This window comes from Physeter macrocephalus, chromosome 18 (assembly GCF_002837175.3).
Source record: "Physeter macrocephalus isolate SW-GA chromosome 18, ASM283717v5, whole genome shotgun sequence".
Lineage (NCBI taxonomy): Eukaryota > Metazoa > Chordata > Mammalia > Artiodactyla > Physeteridae > Physeter > Physeter macrocephalus.
Window position 1 is genome coordinate 6566799 of NC_041231.1, and position 17750 is coordinate 6584548.

The 17750-nt window shown below is 50.6% G+C and overlaps 1 protein-coding gene across 1 annotated transcript; it reads right to left on the reverse strand.

Annotated features, from left to right (window-relative positions):
* Positions 1 to 465: 465 nt before the first annotated feature.
* Positions 466 to 2625, reverse strand: GP9 (glycoprotein IX platelet). The gene is made up of 2 exons (XM_024117268.2): positions 2115 to 2625; positions 466 to 1495 (listed from the first exon to the last, which is right to left on the reverse strand). The coding sequence occupies exon 2, from the start codon at positions 1273 to 1275 to the stop codon at positions 742 to 744; it is 534 nt and encodes a 177-aa protein (XP_023973036.1). The 5' UTR covers positions 1276 to 1495; positions 2115 to 2625; the 3' UTR covers positions 466 to 741.
* Between the last annotated feature and the right edge of the window lie 15125 nt (positions 2626 to 17750).

A 17750-nucleotide genomic window follows, 5' to 3' on the forward strand; every position in this document is an offset into this window, starting at 1 on the left:
GCATCTTGTTTGAAGACTTTGGTGACCGTTGCTTAGGGTAGAGGTGGGAGCCCAGAGTTTGCAGGTGTCTGATGCCAGCATCAGGAGGGGAGTTGCTTCCATGAGAAAGGGGGGAATTGGTTGTTTTGTTTCTGAAGAAGAGGCGTAGAGAGGAGGAAAAGGTGAGAGAGCGAGAGAGAGAAGAAGATGATAAAGGACGGGGTGGGGTGAGGCCAGGTGGCCTCATGGCCAGGCCAGGGTGGCCAAAGCCCATTTTGGGAACAGTGATGTGCCTTCCAAGGTCTGTCACAGGTATGTCTCCTCTCCTCCCACCCGGGGTCTGTTTGCTGCTGCGTTGTAAGGACAAGGTTTTTTGTGGAACTTAGAACACTGATGTGAGGGTGGCCTGGGCTGTCTGGCGGGCCGTGTGAGAAGGAGGTGCCAGCAGCCAGGAGGGTGTGAGAACGGGACTCCCGGGACCTGGGGAAGCGCCCGGGGTGTCCAGAGATGGTGGCATTGGGGGTGGCTGGAGGAGGTGTAGACGTGGGATAAAACATTTTGCTAGGATCTTGGTGGACAGAGAAGCCCCAGTCGATAACTGTCAAAACAAACATTGTCGCAGGTTTCCAGGATGAGACAGACTCGGGTGCTAAGAGGGAAACATCTCCGAGCCTGGGTAACAGCTGAGACGCTGGTTTATTTTAAGCTACCGGTGGTTGGAACGCCCAGGGCCCGGGCCCGGATGACCCGGGGGGCCCCGGCTCAGGCCCGGGGCACGGAGACGGTGCACAGCAGGCCCGCCAGGAGAGCCAGGCCCAGGGCGGCCACGACGGCCAGCGCCACGTCCCACCAGGGCCCCGGGTCGGCCCAGGACGCCCGCAGGCTCCAGCCGCAGCTGCCCAGCTCGGAGCCGCTGAGCTGCCCGAGCGCGCGGCCGTAGGCGGGGCCGGGCCCGGCACAGCGCACGCGCAGCAGCTCCGCGGGCGCGCGGTCCTCCAGCCAGAGGCGCAGGTACGTGACGCCGCAGTCGCAGCGCCAGGGGTTGTGCGCCACGTCGAGGCTCTGCAGCTGCGGCAGGTGGTCAAAGGCGCCCGGGGGCACTGAGCGCAGGCTGTTGTTGGCCAGCAGGAGGTGGCGCGTGTGTGCCGGGAGGGCGGGCAGCGCCGCGAGTCCCCGGCCCCCGCAGTCCACCAGCAGCCCCATGGTGTCCAGGGCGCGGCAGGCGCACGCGGCGGGGCAGTCCTCGGAGGCCTCGGCGGCCGCCCAGAACAGGAGCAGAGCGGCCCAGATGGACATCGGGCAGGACGGGCTGCGGGGACAGTGGCCGTGAGGTCCTGGCGGCCTGCGCCCGACCCAAGGGCTGGTGGGACCCGACCGGACAAGGGACCACTCACCTCCCTCTCCGGCCGGGCTGACTCCTCCGTGAAATGGGTGCTGGGATCAAGGAAGTGAAGCGTGCGGGGTCCAGGCCGGCTGAGCCTCTCCGGATGGCCAGCAGGCAGGGCCGTGACGTCCGCTGCGGTGGGAGCACGGAGCGGGCTTAGTCCCTCCTTGGGAAGAGGAAGGACCCTCCCGTCCTCTGGCAGAGACCCAGCCTCTACTCCGCGGTGCGGGGAGCAGGCCTGGCCCCGGCGGAGTGAACTCTCACGAGTGGTCTCTTGTGTGGAAGGCAGCTGGCTGAGGATGCTGCCGGGGGAATAGGGAAGGGGACCCAGAAGGGGCTGCGCCTGGAAAGCTGTTGATCGACGCTCATGCTTGGAGTTGGGAAATTGAGGCCCAGAGAGGGAGAGTGACTTGTGCAGGGCTGCCCAGCGCTCCACGTCAGAGACCACGTTGGCACTCAAGTCTCTGCTTTCTGCCTGGTTCACTGCCCCTCCAGGACCCGGTGCGGGCTGTTTCCCCTCGCGAAGACAAGCTTCCAATGAACGTTTGTTGAATAAACCAATGAATCTTGACTCAGCCAAGGACCTGGTGTCTCAGGGCGAACGCCTGCCCGTGCCCCCCACCCCCCAGGAGGGACAGAAGCTGGACTTGCCTGCCGGCCTCCTCTCTCCCTGCCTGGCCTGGTCCCACCGCCTCCCCTGCCAGGGGCCCACACGGCGGGAGGTGGTGCTGGGGTGACGAGGGCCGCTTACCTTTCAGGCCTGCTGGCGGGGCGCCCCTTTCCCGGCCTGAGCTGTCCTGGCTGAGGCCACAGTGATCGCTCTGTGTGGTGCAGCCGATGGCAGCCCCTGCCCGAGCGGGAGGAAGGAAATGGTGAAAACAGCCTGGCTTATCCCTGTGTGCAGCCCCCAGAGGGCCTATCTCCAGAGGTGGGGGCTCTCGGGGTCCCAGGGACTTGCGCACAGAACCGCAGGCCAAGCCCAGTTTACGGAAGGGTACAGTGCATCTCACTGCACCGCCAGTGCCCCGTGATCCTCAGTCCAGGGCGTGCGGGAGAACCAAGGGGGGCCCCGGTCCCAGAAGGTGTGCAAGGCTTCCAGGAGGTGGGTGCCGTTGCCTCTTCAGCGCCTTTCAGCACTTTCTGATCCTTCTTTTTAACAAAGAGCTGCATCAGTCTCAGGCTAGAAGTCAAGACCATAGTCGTATGTGCATTGTATTTATTTCTATAGCGACATTCTACTCTGCGGAGTGACATCAGCTTCCCATCTATGTTAGTGATATAAAGTTCTCTATAAAAGTTAAATGTATCTTTAATTATATTTTAACGTTATAAAATATGAATTAAAATCAAGCTGAACAGTGAAATATTACAAAGAATTATATCGGAAGATTAAAACGTTAATGTATACTTTTTATTATGTTATAAAAATGTCAGAAATATGAAATATTAACTTAGTCAATAAGGGATTTGCAGAGATGGCAAAAGTTGCACCCGTGGCAGGGTGCGGGGACTGAGGTGTGGGAACCCCTGGGGTATAGCAATGCTTTGGGAACAGGGAGAAGGGGTTCTAGCAACCAGAGGGGCCCAGGAGAGGAGCCCAGAGTGGGGGGCTGCTGAGGAGAGGGACCCCTGGCCATCCCCCATGGCTGTGGCCAGCATCAGCCAAGGACGTCAGTCTTGGGCCCCCAGTCCGGACGGTTGTAAACCCTCTAAAACTCAGAGGGTTCGGGCTGGAGAGCGAAACTGAGGCCCAGAGCTGCCATGCTGCCGGCCGAGGGGACACTGGACCGTGAGCAGGGCCAGGTGTCACCCCAGCCAGGAGGGAGGGAGCCCGCACCCTCTCCAGCTGATCCTTGTTCTTAAAACAGGGTCGTTGCACCGGAGGTCACGGCGCTGGGCAGGAGAAATCAAAGTCAGGGGGCTGAGGGCGCTTTCCCCCCGGCACCCCAGACCCACAGGGATGTTCCTCACGTTCAGGACAGGGAGCGGGTGTTGGCCCTGCGACTCCCAGGCTGTACCTGACCGGACCTCGTCTGGTCGGGCCCACGCTCGAGCACGGAGCGGGCTTAGTCCCTCCTTGGGAAGAGGAAGGACCCTCCCGTCCTCTGGCAGAGACCCAGCCTCTACTCCGCGGTGCGGGGAGCAGGCCTGGCCCCGGCGGAGTGAACTCTCACGAGTGGTCTCTTGTGTGGAAGGCAGCTGGCTGAGGATGCTGCCGGGGGAATAGGGAAGGGGACCCAGAAGGGGCTGCGCCTGGAAAGCTGTTGATCGACGCTCATGCTTGGAGTTGGGAAATTGAGGCCCAGAGAGGGAGAGTGACTTGTGCAGGGCTGCCCAGCGCTCCACGTCAGAGACCACGTTGGCACTCAAGTCTCTGCTTTCTGCCTGGTTCACTGCCCCTCCAGGACCCGGTGCGGGCTGTTTCCCCTCGCGAAGACAAGCTTCCAATGAACGTTTGTTGAATAAACCAATGAATCTTGACTCAGCCAAGGACCTGGTGTCTCAGGGCGAACGCCTGCCCGTGCCCCCCACCCCCCAGGAGGGACAGAAGCTGGACTTGCCTGCCGGCCTCCTCTCTCCCTGCCTGGCCTGGTCCCACCGCCTCCCCTGCCAGGGGCCCACACGGCGGGAGGTGGTGCTGGGGTGACGAGGGCCGCTTACCTTTCAGGCCTGCTGGCGGGGCGCCCCTTTCCCGGCCTGAGCTGTCCTGGCTGAGGCCACAGTGATCGCTCTGTGTGGTGCAGCCGATGGCAGCCCCTGCCCGAGCGGGAGGAAGGAAATGGTGAAAACAGCCTGGCTTATCCCTGTGTGCAGCCCCCAGAGGGCCTATCTCCAGAGGTGGGGGCTCTCGGGGTCCCAGGGACTTGCGCACAGAACCGCAGGCCAAGCCCAGTTTACGGAAGGGTACAGTGCATCTCACTGCACCGCCAGTGCCCCGTGATCCTCAGTCCAGGGCGTGCGGGAGAACCAAGGGGGGCCCCGGTCCCAGAAGGTGTGCAAGGCTTCCAGGAGGTGGGTGCCGTTGCCTCTTCAGCGCCTTTCAGCACTTTCTGATCCTTCTTTTTAACAAAGAGCTGCATCAGTCTCAGGCTAGAAGTCAAGACCATAGTCGTATGTGCATTGTATTTATTTCTATAGCGACATTCTACTCTGCGGAGTGACATCAGCTTCCCATCTATGTTAGTGATATAAAGTTCTCTATAAAAGTTAAATGTATCTTTAATTATATTTTAACGTTATAAAATATGAATTAAAATCAAGCTGAACAGTGAAATATTACAAAGAATTATATCGGAAGATTAAAACGTTAATGTATACTTTTTATTATGTTATAAAAATGTCAGAAATATGAAATATTAACTTAGTCAATAAGGGATTTGCAGAGATGGCAAAAGTTGCACCCGTGGCAGGGTGCGGGGACTGAGGTGTGGGAACCCCTGGGGTATAGCAATGCTTTGGGAACAGGGAGAAGGGGTTCTAGCAACCAGAGGGGCCCAGGAGAGGAGCCCAGAGTGGGGGGCTGCTGAGGAGAGGGACCCCTGGCCATCCCCCATGGCTGTGGCCAGCATCAGCCAAGGACGTCAGTCTTGGGCCCCCAGTCCGGACGGTTGTAAACCCTCTAAAACTCAGAGGGTTCGGGCTGGAGAGCGAAACTGAGGCCCAGAGCTGCCATGCTGCCGGCCGAGGGGACACTGGACCGTGAGCAGGGCCAGGTGTCACCCCAGCCAGGAGGGAGGGAGCCCGCACCCTCTCCAGCTGATCCTTGTTCTTAAAACAGGGTCGTTGCACCGGAGGTCACGGCGCTGGGCAGGAGAAATCAAAGTCAGGGGGCTGAGGGCGCTTTCGCCCCGGCACCCCAGACCCACAGGGATGTTCCTCACGTTCAGGACAGGGAGCGGGTGTTGGCCCTGCGACTCCCAGGCTGTACCTGACCTGACCTCGTCTGGTCGGGCCCACGCTCTCTCCTCCTCTCGGGCCTCTGAGGTTTCGTTCTTATTTTCAACACGTACAACTTTAAACCACAAAAACCGACACAAATAAGAAATCGTTTTTATTGTGGAAAACCTGAACTCTGCAGATGAGCAGGAAGAAGATGATAAAAATTGTCCTCAACGCCAATATCCAGCAAGACTACCTTTTATTTCCGTCCTGTGTGTATTGTTTTCTTACCCAGACAGGGCCACGCAGGGTCCACGGCCTTGGGGAACCTGCTTTCGCGCCTGTGGATACAGCCACAGGTCACCAGCATTCACGTGGCTCCACTCTGGACGCATCTTCTATGTGGGGATCCTGGGCGTGCAGGGCTCGCCTGCTCTCCTTATCTTCCCACAACAGGCGTCTGTGGGGACGGGGCGGGGGGCAGCCTCTGGGCTTCCGGAGGGGACCCCCGCTTCCAGGGCTGCCTGAGCTGGCCGGCCTGGCTGACCACACGGTTCCCCCGGGGCGAGGCTCAGGCGTTCCTGCTCCGGCCTCTCGGGCTCCTTGCTAGGTCCCTCCCTCCCTCCCTCCCTGCCTGCCTGTGGAGGCCCCCGTCTCTGGCTCCTTCTGTCTGAAAACGTGCTCAGGCCTGCTTTATTCTGGAAAAATCCTACGTGCGTGTGTGTGTGCGCGCGCACACAGGCCTCCATGTCCTGCCTTCCCACCTGCTCCAGCGCAAGGGGTTCCTGCTCCCGTAGGAATCCCCAGGAACGGCCCCCACCATCCCACAGCCTGATCCCTGGACCCAGAGAATCTGGTGCGACCTCAGGGCTGTGTTTCATGGGACGGCTGACCCCGAAAGAGGGAGGTTTTCCAGGAGGCCTGAGCTGAACGTGGGAGCCCTTAGGTGCAGACAGCCTTCTGCGGCTGGTGCAGAAGAGGAGGCGAGAGACTCAGCAGAAGGGGACGTTGTTGCGATCACCTCTGCGTGGCAGGGCTTGGTTACAGCAGCAAGAGAAGATCAACACGAGGGCCGACTCTGCTCTTGAGCTCTGAATTCTGCCCCCTTCACCGGTTCAAGGTCATGGCTACTGCAGCGAAACCACTGCCATGGCCCTTCCTTCTTCACTGGACCCTTCCCATCAGATTACAGATGCCTAGAACACGGCACTTCTGGAAAGTCTGGCGCTTCTGGAAAGTCCGACCCTTCCTCCAAATGCCTCTGCTTTCTCTGCCTCATCCACAGCACTTTGCAGGACCTAAAATTATCTCCTGTTTACATTTTGCGTGCATTGATGAAATGTCTCCTCCCACTGGATGTGAACTTCAGAAGGGTAACCGCTGTTTAGGACACACCGGTGCCTGGCACAGAGCAGGTGTAGCAGGCATGTGTCAGCCTTGTGGACCATGTCTCCTCTGGTTCCAGGCGATCCGCTTCTCTCTAGGACGGCTGTCTCCTGAGTGCCGGGCTCCGCCTCTGGTGACAGAGGTTTGACCTCATCTCCAGTGTCCTCAGGTTAAAATCAGCTCCTCAGCAGGGTCCTCCCTGGCCTCCTCTCCAGCCTCCCCCGTCATTGCCTTGTAACCGGAAGCTTCATAGCAGGTCACCCTTGTCCCCTCTCCCCACCACAGGCCGTTCTCTTTCTGGAGCCCTCCCCTAAACTCCACCTGGCACTCTCCTTCCTTTCAGATCCACCTAGGGCATGACCTCTTCCAGGAAGCTCTCCTGGACCGCTCCCCCAGCAGAGTCAGTGGTGCTGCTGTTTGCTGTGTGTCTGCCCACGAGCCCAACACCTCCGGGGGACCATGGTGGCCACACGGGAAGTGTCCTGGGCGCTGTTCACAGAGCAGGTGCGACTGAAAGTTGGGCAGGGCTCTTAGGCGGTTTCAGGCGGTACATGCCTAAGAAATAATGAGGAACACAAGGGGCAGAGCCCCCTTTCCCCTGCCCTGGCCTGGAGGCGGAGCCTTAGTCCGTTCACCGTGTTATAAGGGAGGACGCCGAGGAAGACCTTTATCCTGCGGGCCCAGGACCCTTCACTATCCCCCGGAAGCAATTCTTCCTTCTCGCAGAAGCAGAAACCCTGCCTGTGAGTCTCAGGGCGATTATCACCTAGACACATCACACCTGTAACCTGCCCCCACGGGTTCGCTGGAACCCTTGCACCTCCTCCAGGCCGCCTGGAGCCTAGAAAAGATGTTTCCCTGAGCTGTTTCCCAGGAACTTGGAGACATCTGTGTCCAGTTTGAGCTTGAGCCGGTTAAGACTGGTTAGGACGACCGACCCTCCAGCAGGGCCGGCGCGAGTGTCCGCCCCCTGACCTTTGACATCAGAGGCCCCAAACTCCGCCCTCCGAAGATGTTAACGAGGGCTTTTTCTGAGCATGCGTCCCATGAAGAAGCCTGGAGCGGAAGGACCGCACCGCACCTTTTTCTTCTGTCCAATCACCGTTCCCTCCTCCGCGGCCTCCGCTTTATCCCATAGATAGCCCAGCCCCTCGCCTTCCGGGAGGGGGATTTGAGGTTTACTCTCCCGTCTTCTCCCTTGGAGGCTCGTGAATAAGCCCTCGCTCTGCTGCAAACCTGGCGTCTCAGCGCACGTGGGCGACCGTCACTCACTGCGTCTTTGCAGACACGCGCCTCTGTCAACAGGGCTGTGTGGGGCTGGGCTGGGGGGCTACGCCTGGCTCCCGAGCCCGGTGTGCTTCGCGCCAGCTCTGTGGTCTGGGAGAGTCTCAGCCTCCCTCTGCCTCAGTTTGCTCGTCTGTGAAGTGGGGAGAATGAAGCGTGAGGCTTGAGCGCGGCCGGCGTTGACCGAGGGCTGCGCGGAGCCGGCCTCCTCAGGCGCAGGGGTGGCCTGAAGCCCCTGCGCTGCCCCCGGAGTCGGAGGGCTTCCTGCAGCCCTGACACGGGCCTCCCCGCGCTGGTCTCCTCAGGCTCAGCAGACACACCTGGTCGGAAGCGAACAACGTCGCCGCATCTTCCGTGAACTTACGTCGTGCTTCGGCCTCTGCAGGGCAGGTAAGGCTGCTGTCTCCGCTAACGTACAACACACACTTTCCTTCTTAAGGTCATTTTCGTAACTTTAAAAAGTGAGCCGATTCTAGGGAAAATGTAGAGTCGGTAGGAGCACAGGTGGTGGGGGGACATGGCACATCCCCAGGGAGGGGACAGAAGCGAGTCAAAACCTCCCCCACCACTCCCCAACCTGCTTTGAGCGTTTGGACCGGCTCGCCTTCACTCCGAGCCGTCGCCACCTGGTGGCGAGAGTGTGAAGCTACAAGATGTTTTCATGGCCGGGGTCGGGGAGCGGGGAGGGGGGGAGGCAATTCCAGGCCAACAGAATGATTTTGTTGCCAGAAGGTGAGAGAGGACATTAATTAGAATTTCCTAGAAAACACGTTTAATGAGTTGCAGACCATTTGAACAACCCCAAAGAAGCCTTTCTAGAAAAAGGCAAAAGGAGAGGGGTGGACGGGGCGGCTGTTCAGAAATATCCCATTCTCCTCCTCTTCCAGAAACACGGCAGGGTTCGTGCCCCGCCCCTGCCCCTACCCTCCTCTGCCCACCCAGGGCCAGCTGCAGGGCCTGCCACCAGTGCAGCTGCCCAGGGCCCACTCGGAAAGGCGCTGGGCTTGGGGTTTGGTGCTCTGCGGCCACTGTCCCGAAATTCATAATCATTGTACCTTTGCGTTGTCCTGTCAGTGAAGTCCAGTGGGACAGTGGCTCACGCACCGGGCACTGGGAGCCTCGGCTGCACGGTCTCCGCTTCCTGTCACCTCTCCGACTCCTGGCTGCCTGCCCTCCTGGCCCCCCAGGCCCCCAGGATGCCCTTGGCCAGGGTGTGTTGCGTGAGTCTGCGGCTGCTGGCGGGGGGATACATCAGGCCTGCGTCCTCCCCCAATATCTCCGTGCCCTTGAGAGCTCTTTCAGCCGGCTCTGTGTCTGGGGTACGGGGAGCAGGGTTGGTCCTCCTTCTAACCTGTCAGGCCTCCTAAGGTTACTAATATACCTAAACACCTGCCAAAACATTCCCAAATCACCCTATGTGCTGAGGAAGCATGGTTTTTCACTAGGAAATGTATTTGTTATCTCTTGCTGCTGCATAACACATCATTCCCCAAACTAGCAGCTTCAAACAGTAACGCGCATTCATTTATGATCTCAGTTCCTGTGGGTCAAGCCCTAGGGAGTGGCTTAGCTGGGCATGTCTGGTTCTGGATACTGCATTCAGGACCTCAGCTGGGGCTACACTCACCTAAAGACCTGACCTGGGCTGGAGGACACGTTTCTGAGATGTGAGCTGGGCCGTTGGCTGGAGGCCTTGGTTCCCTGCTGGCTATTGACAGAGGACGCTGATGTCCTGTCACATGGCCTTTTCCACAGGGCGCCTGGGTATCCTCTTGACATGGGGAGCGAGGAGGCTGCCCAGGCCTTTCACGCCCCGGTGTCCGAGAGCACCTCAGCAATTCCGCCGTTCTCTGTGAGAAGTGAGTCACGGGACTTCCCTGGTGGCGCAGTGGTTAAGAATCCGCCTGCCAATGCAGGGGCCACAGGTTCGAGCCCTGGTCCGGGAAGATCCCACGTGCCGCGGAGCAACTGAGCCCATGCGCCACAACTACTGAGCCTGAGCTCTAGAGTCCACGAGCCACAAATACTGAACCCGCGTGCCACAAGTACTGAAGCCCGCATGCCTAGAGCCCGTGCTCTGCAACAAGGGAAGCCACCACAGTGAGAAGCCCGTGCAACGCAACGAAGAGTAGCCCCTGCTTGCCACAGCTAGAGAAAGCCTGTGCACAGCAACGAAGACCCAATGCAGCCAAAATAAATAAAATAAATTAAAAAAAAAAAAAGAAATGAGTCGCTAAGTCTAGCTCACACTCAAAGGGAAGAGAATTTGGCTTTATATCTCAAAGGAGGCTTTGTAGACATTTTAACAGGAAATTTTCAAATTCAAATATCAATCGTTGCAAGCCCTCTGTCAGGAAAACTCTACAGCTTTATTGAGAGGCCCTGTGAAGGGATAATTGGTTAATGGAGCTCCCGGGAGCCTCAAGTGACAGGAAACTTCCAGGTCCAGGTCGTGACTGATTTTCAGGCCCTGTTTTTGGTGAGAGTTTCTCAGGAATTGTCACTTTTCTGCTTCTGACGGAAGGAAGCCCTGTTTCCTGTGATGTCAGCTCCCCGGGCTCCACATTTCTCCCCTGGAGACAGCACCCCAGTCTTCAGCTCAGCAAAGCTTGGCCCTACCCTTCTGTGAAACTGTACCCTTTTTTTTTTTTTGCAATACGCAGGCCTCTCACTGCTGTGGCCTCTCCCGTTGCGGAGCGCAGGCTCCGGACGCGCAGGCCCAGCGGGCGTGGCTCACGGGCCCAGCCGCTCCGCGGCATGTGGGATCCTCCCAGACCAGGGATAGAACCTCTGTCCCCTGCATTGGCAGGTGGATTCTTAACCACTGTGCCACCAGGGAAGCCCTCCATTTATTTCTATAATTTATTTTATTGGAGTTTTCTACTTTTCCTCATATAGATCTTGTACACATTTGTTAGATTCATATCTAAGTATTTCATTTTTGAGGGTGCTAATGTAAATGACATTGTGTTTTGATTTCAGATTTCACTTGTTTGTTGCTGGTATTAGAAAAACAGTTGCCTTTTGTATATTAACCTTGTATCCTGCAATCTTACTATAGTTGCTTTTTAATTCCCCTTTTCATTGATTTTTTTTGGATTTCAATGTAGATGATCATGTCATCTGCAAATGAAGGCAGTTTTGTTTCTTCCTAATCTGTATTGCCTTTTGCCTTAGTTACAAGATACTCTACACTGGGGGGCTTAAACAACAAGTATATTTATTTCTCACAGTTCTGGAGGCCGGAAGTCTGAGATCAGGGTGCCAACATGGTCAGGTTCTTGGTCGGGCCCTCCTCCTGTTTTACAGATGGCCCCTTTTCTCGTTGTAGCCTCACATGATGGAGACACAGAGAGAGGAAGCATGTTCCATGCCCGTTCTCATAAGGGCACTAATCATCCTGAGGGCTGCACCCTTGTGACCTAATCATCTCTCAAAGGTCTCCTCTTCCAATACCATCACTTTTGGAGATTAGGGTTTCAACATATGTTGGGATACAGATATTCAGTCCATAGCACCTTTTATTTCCTTTTTTTGTCTTTTGCATTAGCTAGGACTTCCAGTAAGATGTTGAAGATGAATGCTGAGAGGGACCTCTTGCCTTGTTCCTGATCTTAGTGGGAGTGTCTAGTTTCTCACCATTAAGTGTGATGTTCACTGTAGGTTTTCTGTAGATGTTCTTTATCAAATTGAGGAAGTTCCCCTCTATTCCTAGTTTGCTGACAGTTGTTTTTTTAAAATCATTAATGGATGTTGGATTTTTTTTCAAATGCCTTTTCCGCGTCCATTGATATGATCATGTGATTTTTCTTCATTCTGTTCATGTGATGGATTACATTAGTTGATTATTGGATGTTGAAACAGCCTTGCATACCTGGGATAAATCCCACTTGTTCGTGGCGTATAATTCTTTTTATACGGTGTTGGATTCGATTTGCTGATATTTTGTTGACAATTTTTGCGTCAGTGTCCATGAGACGTACCATCTTCAGTTTTCCTTTTTTTTTTTTTGGCTGCACCGTGTGGCTTGTGGGATCCTAGTTTCCCGACCAGGGATTGAACCTGCACCACAGTAGTGAAAGTGCTGAGTCCTAACCCCTGGACCTCCAGGGAATTCCCCAGTTGTCTTTTCTTATAATGTCCTTGTACAGTTTTGGTATTAGGGTGATGCTGGCCTCATAGAGTGAGTTAAGAAGTATTCCCTCTGCTTCTATCTTCTGGGAGAGATTGTAAAGCTTTGGAAAATTTTCTTCCTTGAATGTTTGGTAGAATTTACCAGTGAACCCATCTGGGCCTGTACTTTCTCTTTTGGAAGGTTATTAGTTATTAATTCAATTATTTAATAGATATAGGTCTATTCAGATTTCTTCTTGTGTGAGTTTTGGCAGATAGTGTCTTTCACAGAATTGGTTCATTTCATTTAGGTTCAGATTTGTGGGCTTAGAGTTCATAGTTTTCCTTTCTTATCCTTTCAATGTCAATGGAATCTATAGTAAGATCGCCTCTTTTATTCCTGATATTAGTAATTTGTGTCTTCTCTCTTTTTCTTTTTCTTTTCTTTTTTTTCTTTTTTTTTCCTTTTTTATTTTTGGCTGCGTTGGGTCTTCGTTGCTGCACGCAGGCTTTTCTCTAGCTGTGGCGAGCGGGAGCTAGTCTTCCTTGTGATGCACAGGCTTCTCATTGCAGGTGGCTTCTCTTCAGGCTTTAGGCACGCTGGCTGCCTGTGTAGTTGTGGCACACGGGCTCAGTAATTGTGGCTCGCGGGCTCTAGAGCGCAGGCTCAGTAGTTGTGACACACGGCCTTAGTTGCTCCACGGCATGTGGGATCTTCCCAGACCAGAGGTCGAACCCATGTCCCCTGCATTGGCAGGCGGATTCTTAACCACTGCGCCGCCACCAGGGAAATCCCTTCTCTCTTTTTCTTAATTAGCCTGCCTGGAGGCTAGTTGATTTTATTGATCTTTTCAAAGAATCAGCTTTTGGTGTCATTGATTTTTTTCCTCTATTTTCTGATTTTTGTCCTCTATTTTCCTATTTTTAATTTTATTGATTTCTGCTGTAATTTTTATTTTATTGAAGTATAGTTGATTTAAAATATTGTGTTAGTTTCAGGTGTACAGCATAGTGTTTAAGTATTTTTTCAGATTATATTTCATTATAGGTTATTATACGATATTATCTTATAATTATAAAATATTATCTTATAATTATAAGATAATGGGTGTATTCCCTGTGCTATATAGTATATCCTTGTTGCTTATTTGTTTTATATATATGTAGTTTGTATCTGATAATTCCATATTATCCATAATTCCATAATTTCTTACCCCCTTCCCTCTCCCCTTTGGTAACTACAAGTTTATTTTTTATATCGAGTCTGTTTTTGCATACACATTCATTTGTATTATTTTTTAGATTCCAGATATGAGTGATACCATATAGTATGTCTTTCTGTCTTATTTCACTAAGCATAATATTCCCTAGGTCCATCCACGTTGCTGCAAATGGCAGTATTTCTTTTTTTTTATGGTGGAGTAATATTCCTGTGTGTGTGTGTGTGTGTGTGTGTGTGTGTGTGTGTGTGTATCTTAATCCAGTTGGCTGTTCATGGGCACTTAAGTTGCTTCCATGTCTTGGCTGTTGTACATAGCGCCGCAGTGGATGTTGGGGTGCATGTATCTTTTCAAATTATTGTTTTCGTTGTCTTCAGATATATGCCCAGGAGTGGAATCGCTGGATCATGTGGTAGTTCTAGTTTAGTTTTTTGAGGAAACTCCATACTGTTTTCTATAGTGGCTGCACCAATTTACATTCCCACCGACAGTGTACAGAGGTTCCCTTTCTCCACATCCTTGCCAACGTTTGTTTTTTGTGGTCTTTTTGACAGTAGCCATTCTGACAGGTGTGAGGTGATATCTCATTGTGGTTTTGATTTGCATTTCTCTGATTAGCAGTGTTGAGCATCTTGTCACATGTCTGTTGGCCGTCTGTATGTCTTTGGGAAAATGTCTATTCAGGTCTTCTGCCTATTTTAAAAACTGGGTTTTTTAAAAATTTTGAATTGTTTGAGCTGTTTACATAATTTTGGAGATCAACACCTTGATGGTTGTATCACTTGCAAATATTTTCTGCCATTCAGTAGGTTATCTTTTCATTTTGTTGACGGTTTTCTTTTCTGTGCAAAAGCTTTTAAGTTGACCTTTTGTTTTTGTTTTTTTGCAGTACGCGGGCCTCTCACCATTGTGGCCTCTCCCATTGCGGAGCACAGGCTCCGGGCACACAGGCTCAGCGGCCATGGCTCACTGGCCCAGCCGCTCCACGGCATGTGGGATCTTCCCGGACCGGGGCACGAACCCGTGTCCCCTGCATTGGCAGGCGGACTTTCAACCACTGCGCCACCAGGGAAGCCCTTAAGTTGACCTTTTTAACAAAGGTTCCATTTGTTTATTTTTGTTTTGTTTTTTCCTTTGCCTTAGGAGACAGATCCAAAAAATTCCTATGATTTATGTCAGAGTGTCTGCCTGTGTTTTCCTCTAGGAGTTTTATCCCTCTAGGAGTTTTCCTCCAGGAGTTCCAGCCTTGTATTTAAGCCTTTAAACCATTTTGAGTTTATTTTTGTATATAGTGTAAGAAAATATTCTAATTTCATTGTTTTGCATGTAGCTGTCCAGTTTTCCCAGCCCACTCATTGAAGAGATTCTTTCCCCCATTGTAAATTCTTGCCTCCACTGTTGTAGATTAATTGGCCATAGGTGTGTGGGTTTATTTCTGGGCTCTCTATTCTGTTCCATTGATCTATGTGTCTGTCTTTGTACCAATACTATACTGCCTTGATTACTGTAGTTTTGTAGTATAATTAGTATAATCTGAATCACAGAGCATGGTACCTCCTCCTATGTTCTTTCTCAAGATTGTTTCAGCTCTTCAGGGTCTTTTGTATTTCTATACAAATGAAAAAAATTTTCTAGTTTTATATAAAATGCCATTGGTAATTTGATAGAGATTGCATTGAATCTGTAGATTGCCTTGAGTAGTATGGTCATTTTAACAGTATTCTTCCAACCATGAACATGGTAAACCTTTTCCATCTGTTTGTGTTGTCTTTGATTTCTTTCATCAGTGTCTTACAGTTTTTTGAGTACAGGCCTTTTGCCTCCTTAGTTATATTTACTCCTAGGTGTTTTCTTCTTCTCCTTCTTCTTTTTGCTGCGCCATGTGGCTTGTGGGGTCTCAGTTCCCCAACCAGGGATTGAACCCAGGCCACAGCAGTGAAAGCCCAGAATCCTAACCACTAGGCCACCAGCAAACTCCCTATTTTATTCTTTTTGATGTGATTGTAAATGGAATTGTTCCCTTAATTTCTCTTTCTGATAGTTAATTGTTAGTGTATGGAAATGTCATAGATTTCTGTACATTAACTTTGTATCTACGAATTTACCAAATTCATTGAGCTCTAGTAGTTTTTTCGGTGGCATCTTTAGGATTTTCTGTGTGTAGCATCATGTCATCTGCAAACTGTGATAATTTTACCCTTCCTTTCCAATTTGGATTCCTTTTATTTCTTTTTCTTGTCTGATTTCTGTGGCTAGGTCTTCCAATACTATGTTAAATAACAGTGGTAGAATGGATATCCCTGATCTTAGAGGAAATGCATTCACCTTTTCACCATTGAGTATATTAGCTGTGGGCTTATTGTGTATGGCCTTTATTATGTTGAGGTATATTCCCTCTATATCCACTTTCTGGAGAGTTTTTTTTTTTTTATCATAAAAGGGTGTTGAATTTTGTCAAAAGCTTTTTCTGCATCTATTGAGATGATCGTATGATTTTTAAAAAATTAATTAAATAAATTTGGCTGCATCTGGGTCTTCGTTGCTGCGCACGGGCTTTCTCTAGTTGTGGCGAGCGGGGGCAACTCTTCATTGCAGTGTGCAGGTTTCTCTTGTTGTGGAGCACGGGCTCTAGGTGCACAGGCTTCAGTAGTTGTGACACATGAGCTCAGTAGTTGTGGCTTGCAGGCTCCAGAGCACAGGTTCAGCAGTTGTGACGCACGGGCCCAGTTGCTCTGTGGCATGTGGGATCTTCCCAGACCAGGGCTTGAACCCATGTCCCCTGTATTGGCAGGCGGATTCTTAACTACTGCACCACCAGGAACGTCCGATCATACGATTTTTTTATTCTGCAATTTGTTAATGTGGTGTATCACGTTGATATTTTTGTGTGTGTATATTGAAATATCCTTACATCCCTGGGATAAATCCCACCTGATCATGGTGTATGATCCTTTTAATGTATTGTTGGATTTGGTTTGCTAATATTTTGTTGAGGATTTTTTCATCTATGTTCATCAGTGATACTGGCCTATAATTGTCTTTGTGTGTGTGTGTGTGTGTGTGTGTGTGTGTGTGTGTGTGTGTGTATGTGTGTGTTTGTCTGGTTTTGGTATCAGGGTGATGCTGGCCTCATAGATTGAATTTGGAAGCATTCCTTCCTCAGCAATTTTTTGGAATAGTTTGAGAAGGATAGGTGTTTAACTCTTCTCTATATGTTTGGTAGAATTCACCTGTGAAGCCATCTGGTCCTGGACTTTTGTTGGGAGTTATTTTTCTTTTAATTACTGATTCAGTTTCAGATTTCAGCACTGGTAATTAGTCTGTTCATTTTCTCTATTTCTTCCTGGTTCAGCCTTGGGAGGTTGTACATTTCTAGGAATTTGTCCATTTTTTTTTAGGTTGTCCATTTTATTGGTGTATGGTTGTTTGTAGTAATATCTTATGCTCCTTTGTATTTCTGTGGCGTAGGTTGTAACTTCTCCTTTTTCATTTCTGATTTTATTGATTTGGGCCCTCTTTTTTGCTTGATGAGTGTGGCTAAAGGTTTATCAATATTTATCTTTTCAAAGAACGAGCTCTTAGTTTCATTGATTTTTTTCTATTTTTTTTTCAGTCTCAGTTTCATTTATTTCCACTCTGATCTTTATGATTTCTTTGTAACTTTAGGTTTTGTTTTCCTTTTTTCTAGTTCCTCTAGTTATAAAGTTAGGATGGTTGGTTTGAGATTTTTCTTTTTCCTAAGATAGGCTTGTATCGCTATAAACTTCCCTCTCTGAATTGCTTTTGCTGTGTTCCATAGATTTTTTTTAACATGTTTATTGGAGTATAATTGTGTTCCATAGATTTTGTTGGGGGGGGATCGTTGTGTTTTCATTTGTCTCCAAGTATTTTTTATTTCCTCTTTGACTTTTTTTTTTCAGTGATTCATTGGTTGTTTAGTAGCATATTGTTTAGCCTCCATATGTTCGTGTTTTTTTGCAGTTTTTTCCCTTGTAGTTGATTTCTTAGCTTTTGTGGTCAGAAAAGATGCGTGATACAACTTCAGGTTTTTTAAATTTGATGAGGTTTGTTTTGTGGCCTAGCAAGTAAACTATCAGGGAGAATGTTCTATGTGCACTTGATAAGAAGTATATTCTGCTGTTTTTGTGTGGAATGATCTACACATTCTCTTAAGTCCATCTGTTCTAATGTGTCATTTAAGGCTAGTGTTTCCTTATTGATTTTTTTCTGTCTGGATGGTCTGTCCATTGATGTAAGTGGGGTGTTAAAATTCCCTACTATTATTCTGTTACTGTCAATTTCTCCGTTTATGTCTGTTAATATTTGCTTTATGTATTTAGGCACTTCTATGTTGGGTGCATATTTACAGTTGTTATATCTTCTTGGATTGATCCCTTGATCATTATGTAATGTCCTTTTTTGTCTGTTGTTGCAGTCTTTGTTTTAAAATCTATTTTGTCTGATGTAAATATTGCTATCCCAACTTTTGATTTCCATTTGCATGG

Bases quoted from the DNA above. Each gene is read 5' to 3' on its own strand.
- GP9 (XM_024117268.2), bottom strand. From the start codon at position 1,275: ATGTCCATCTGGGCCGCTCTGCTCCTGTTCTGGGCGGCCGCCGAGGCC.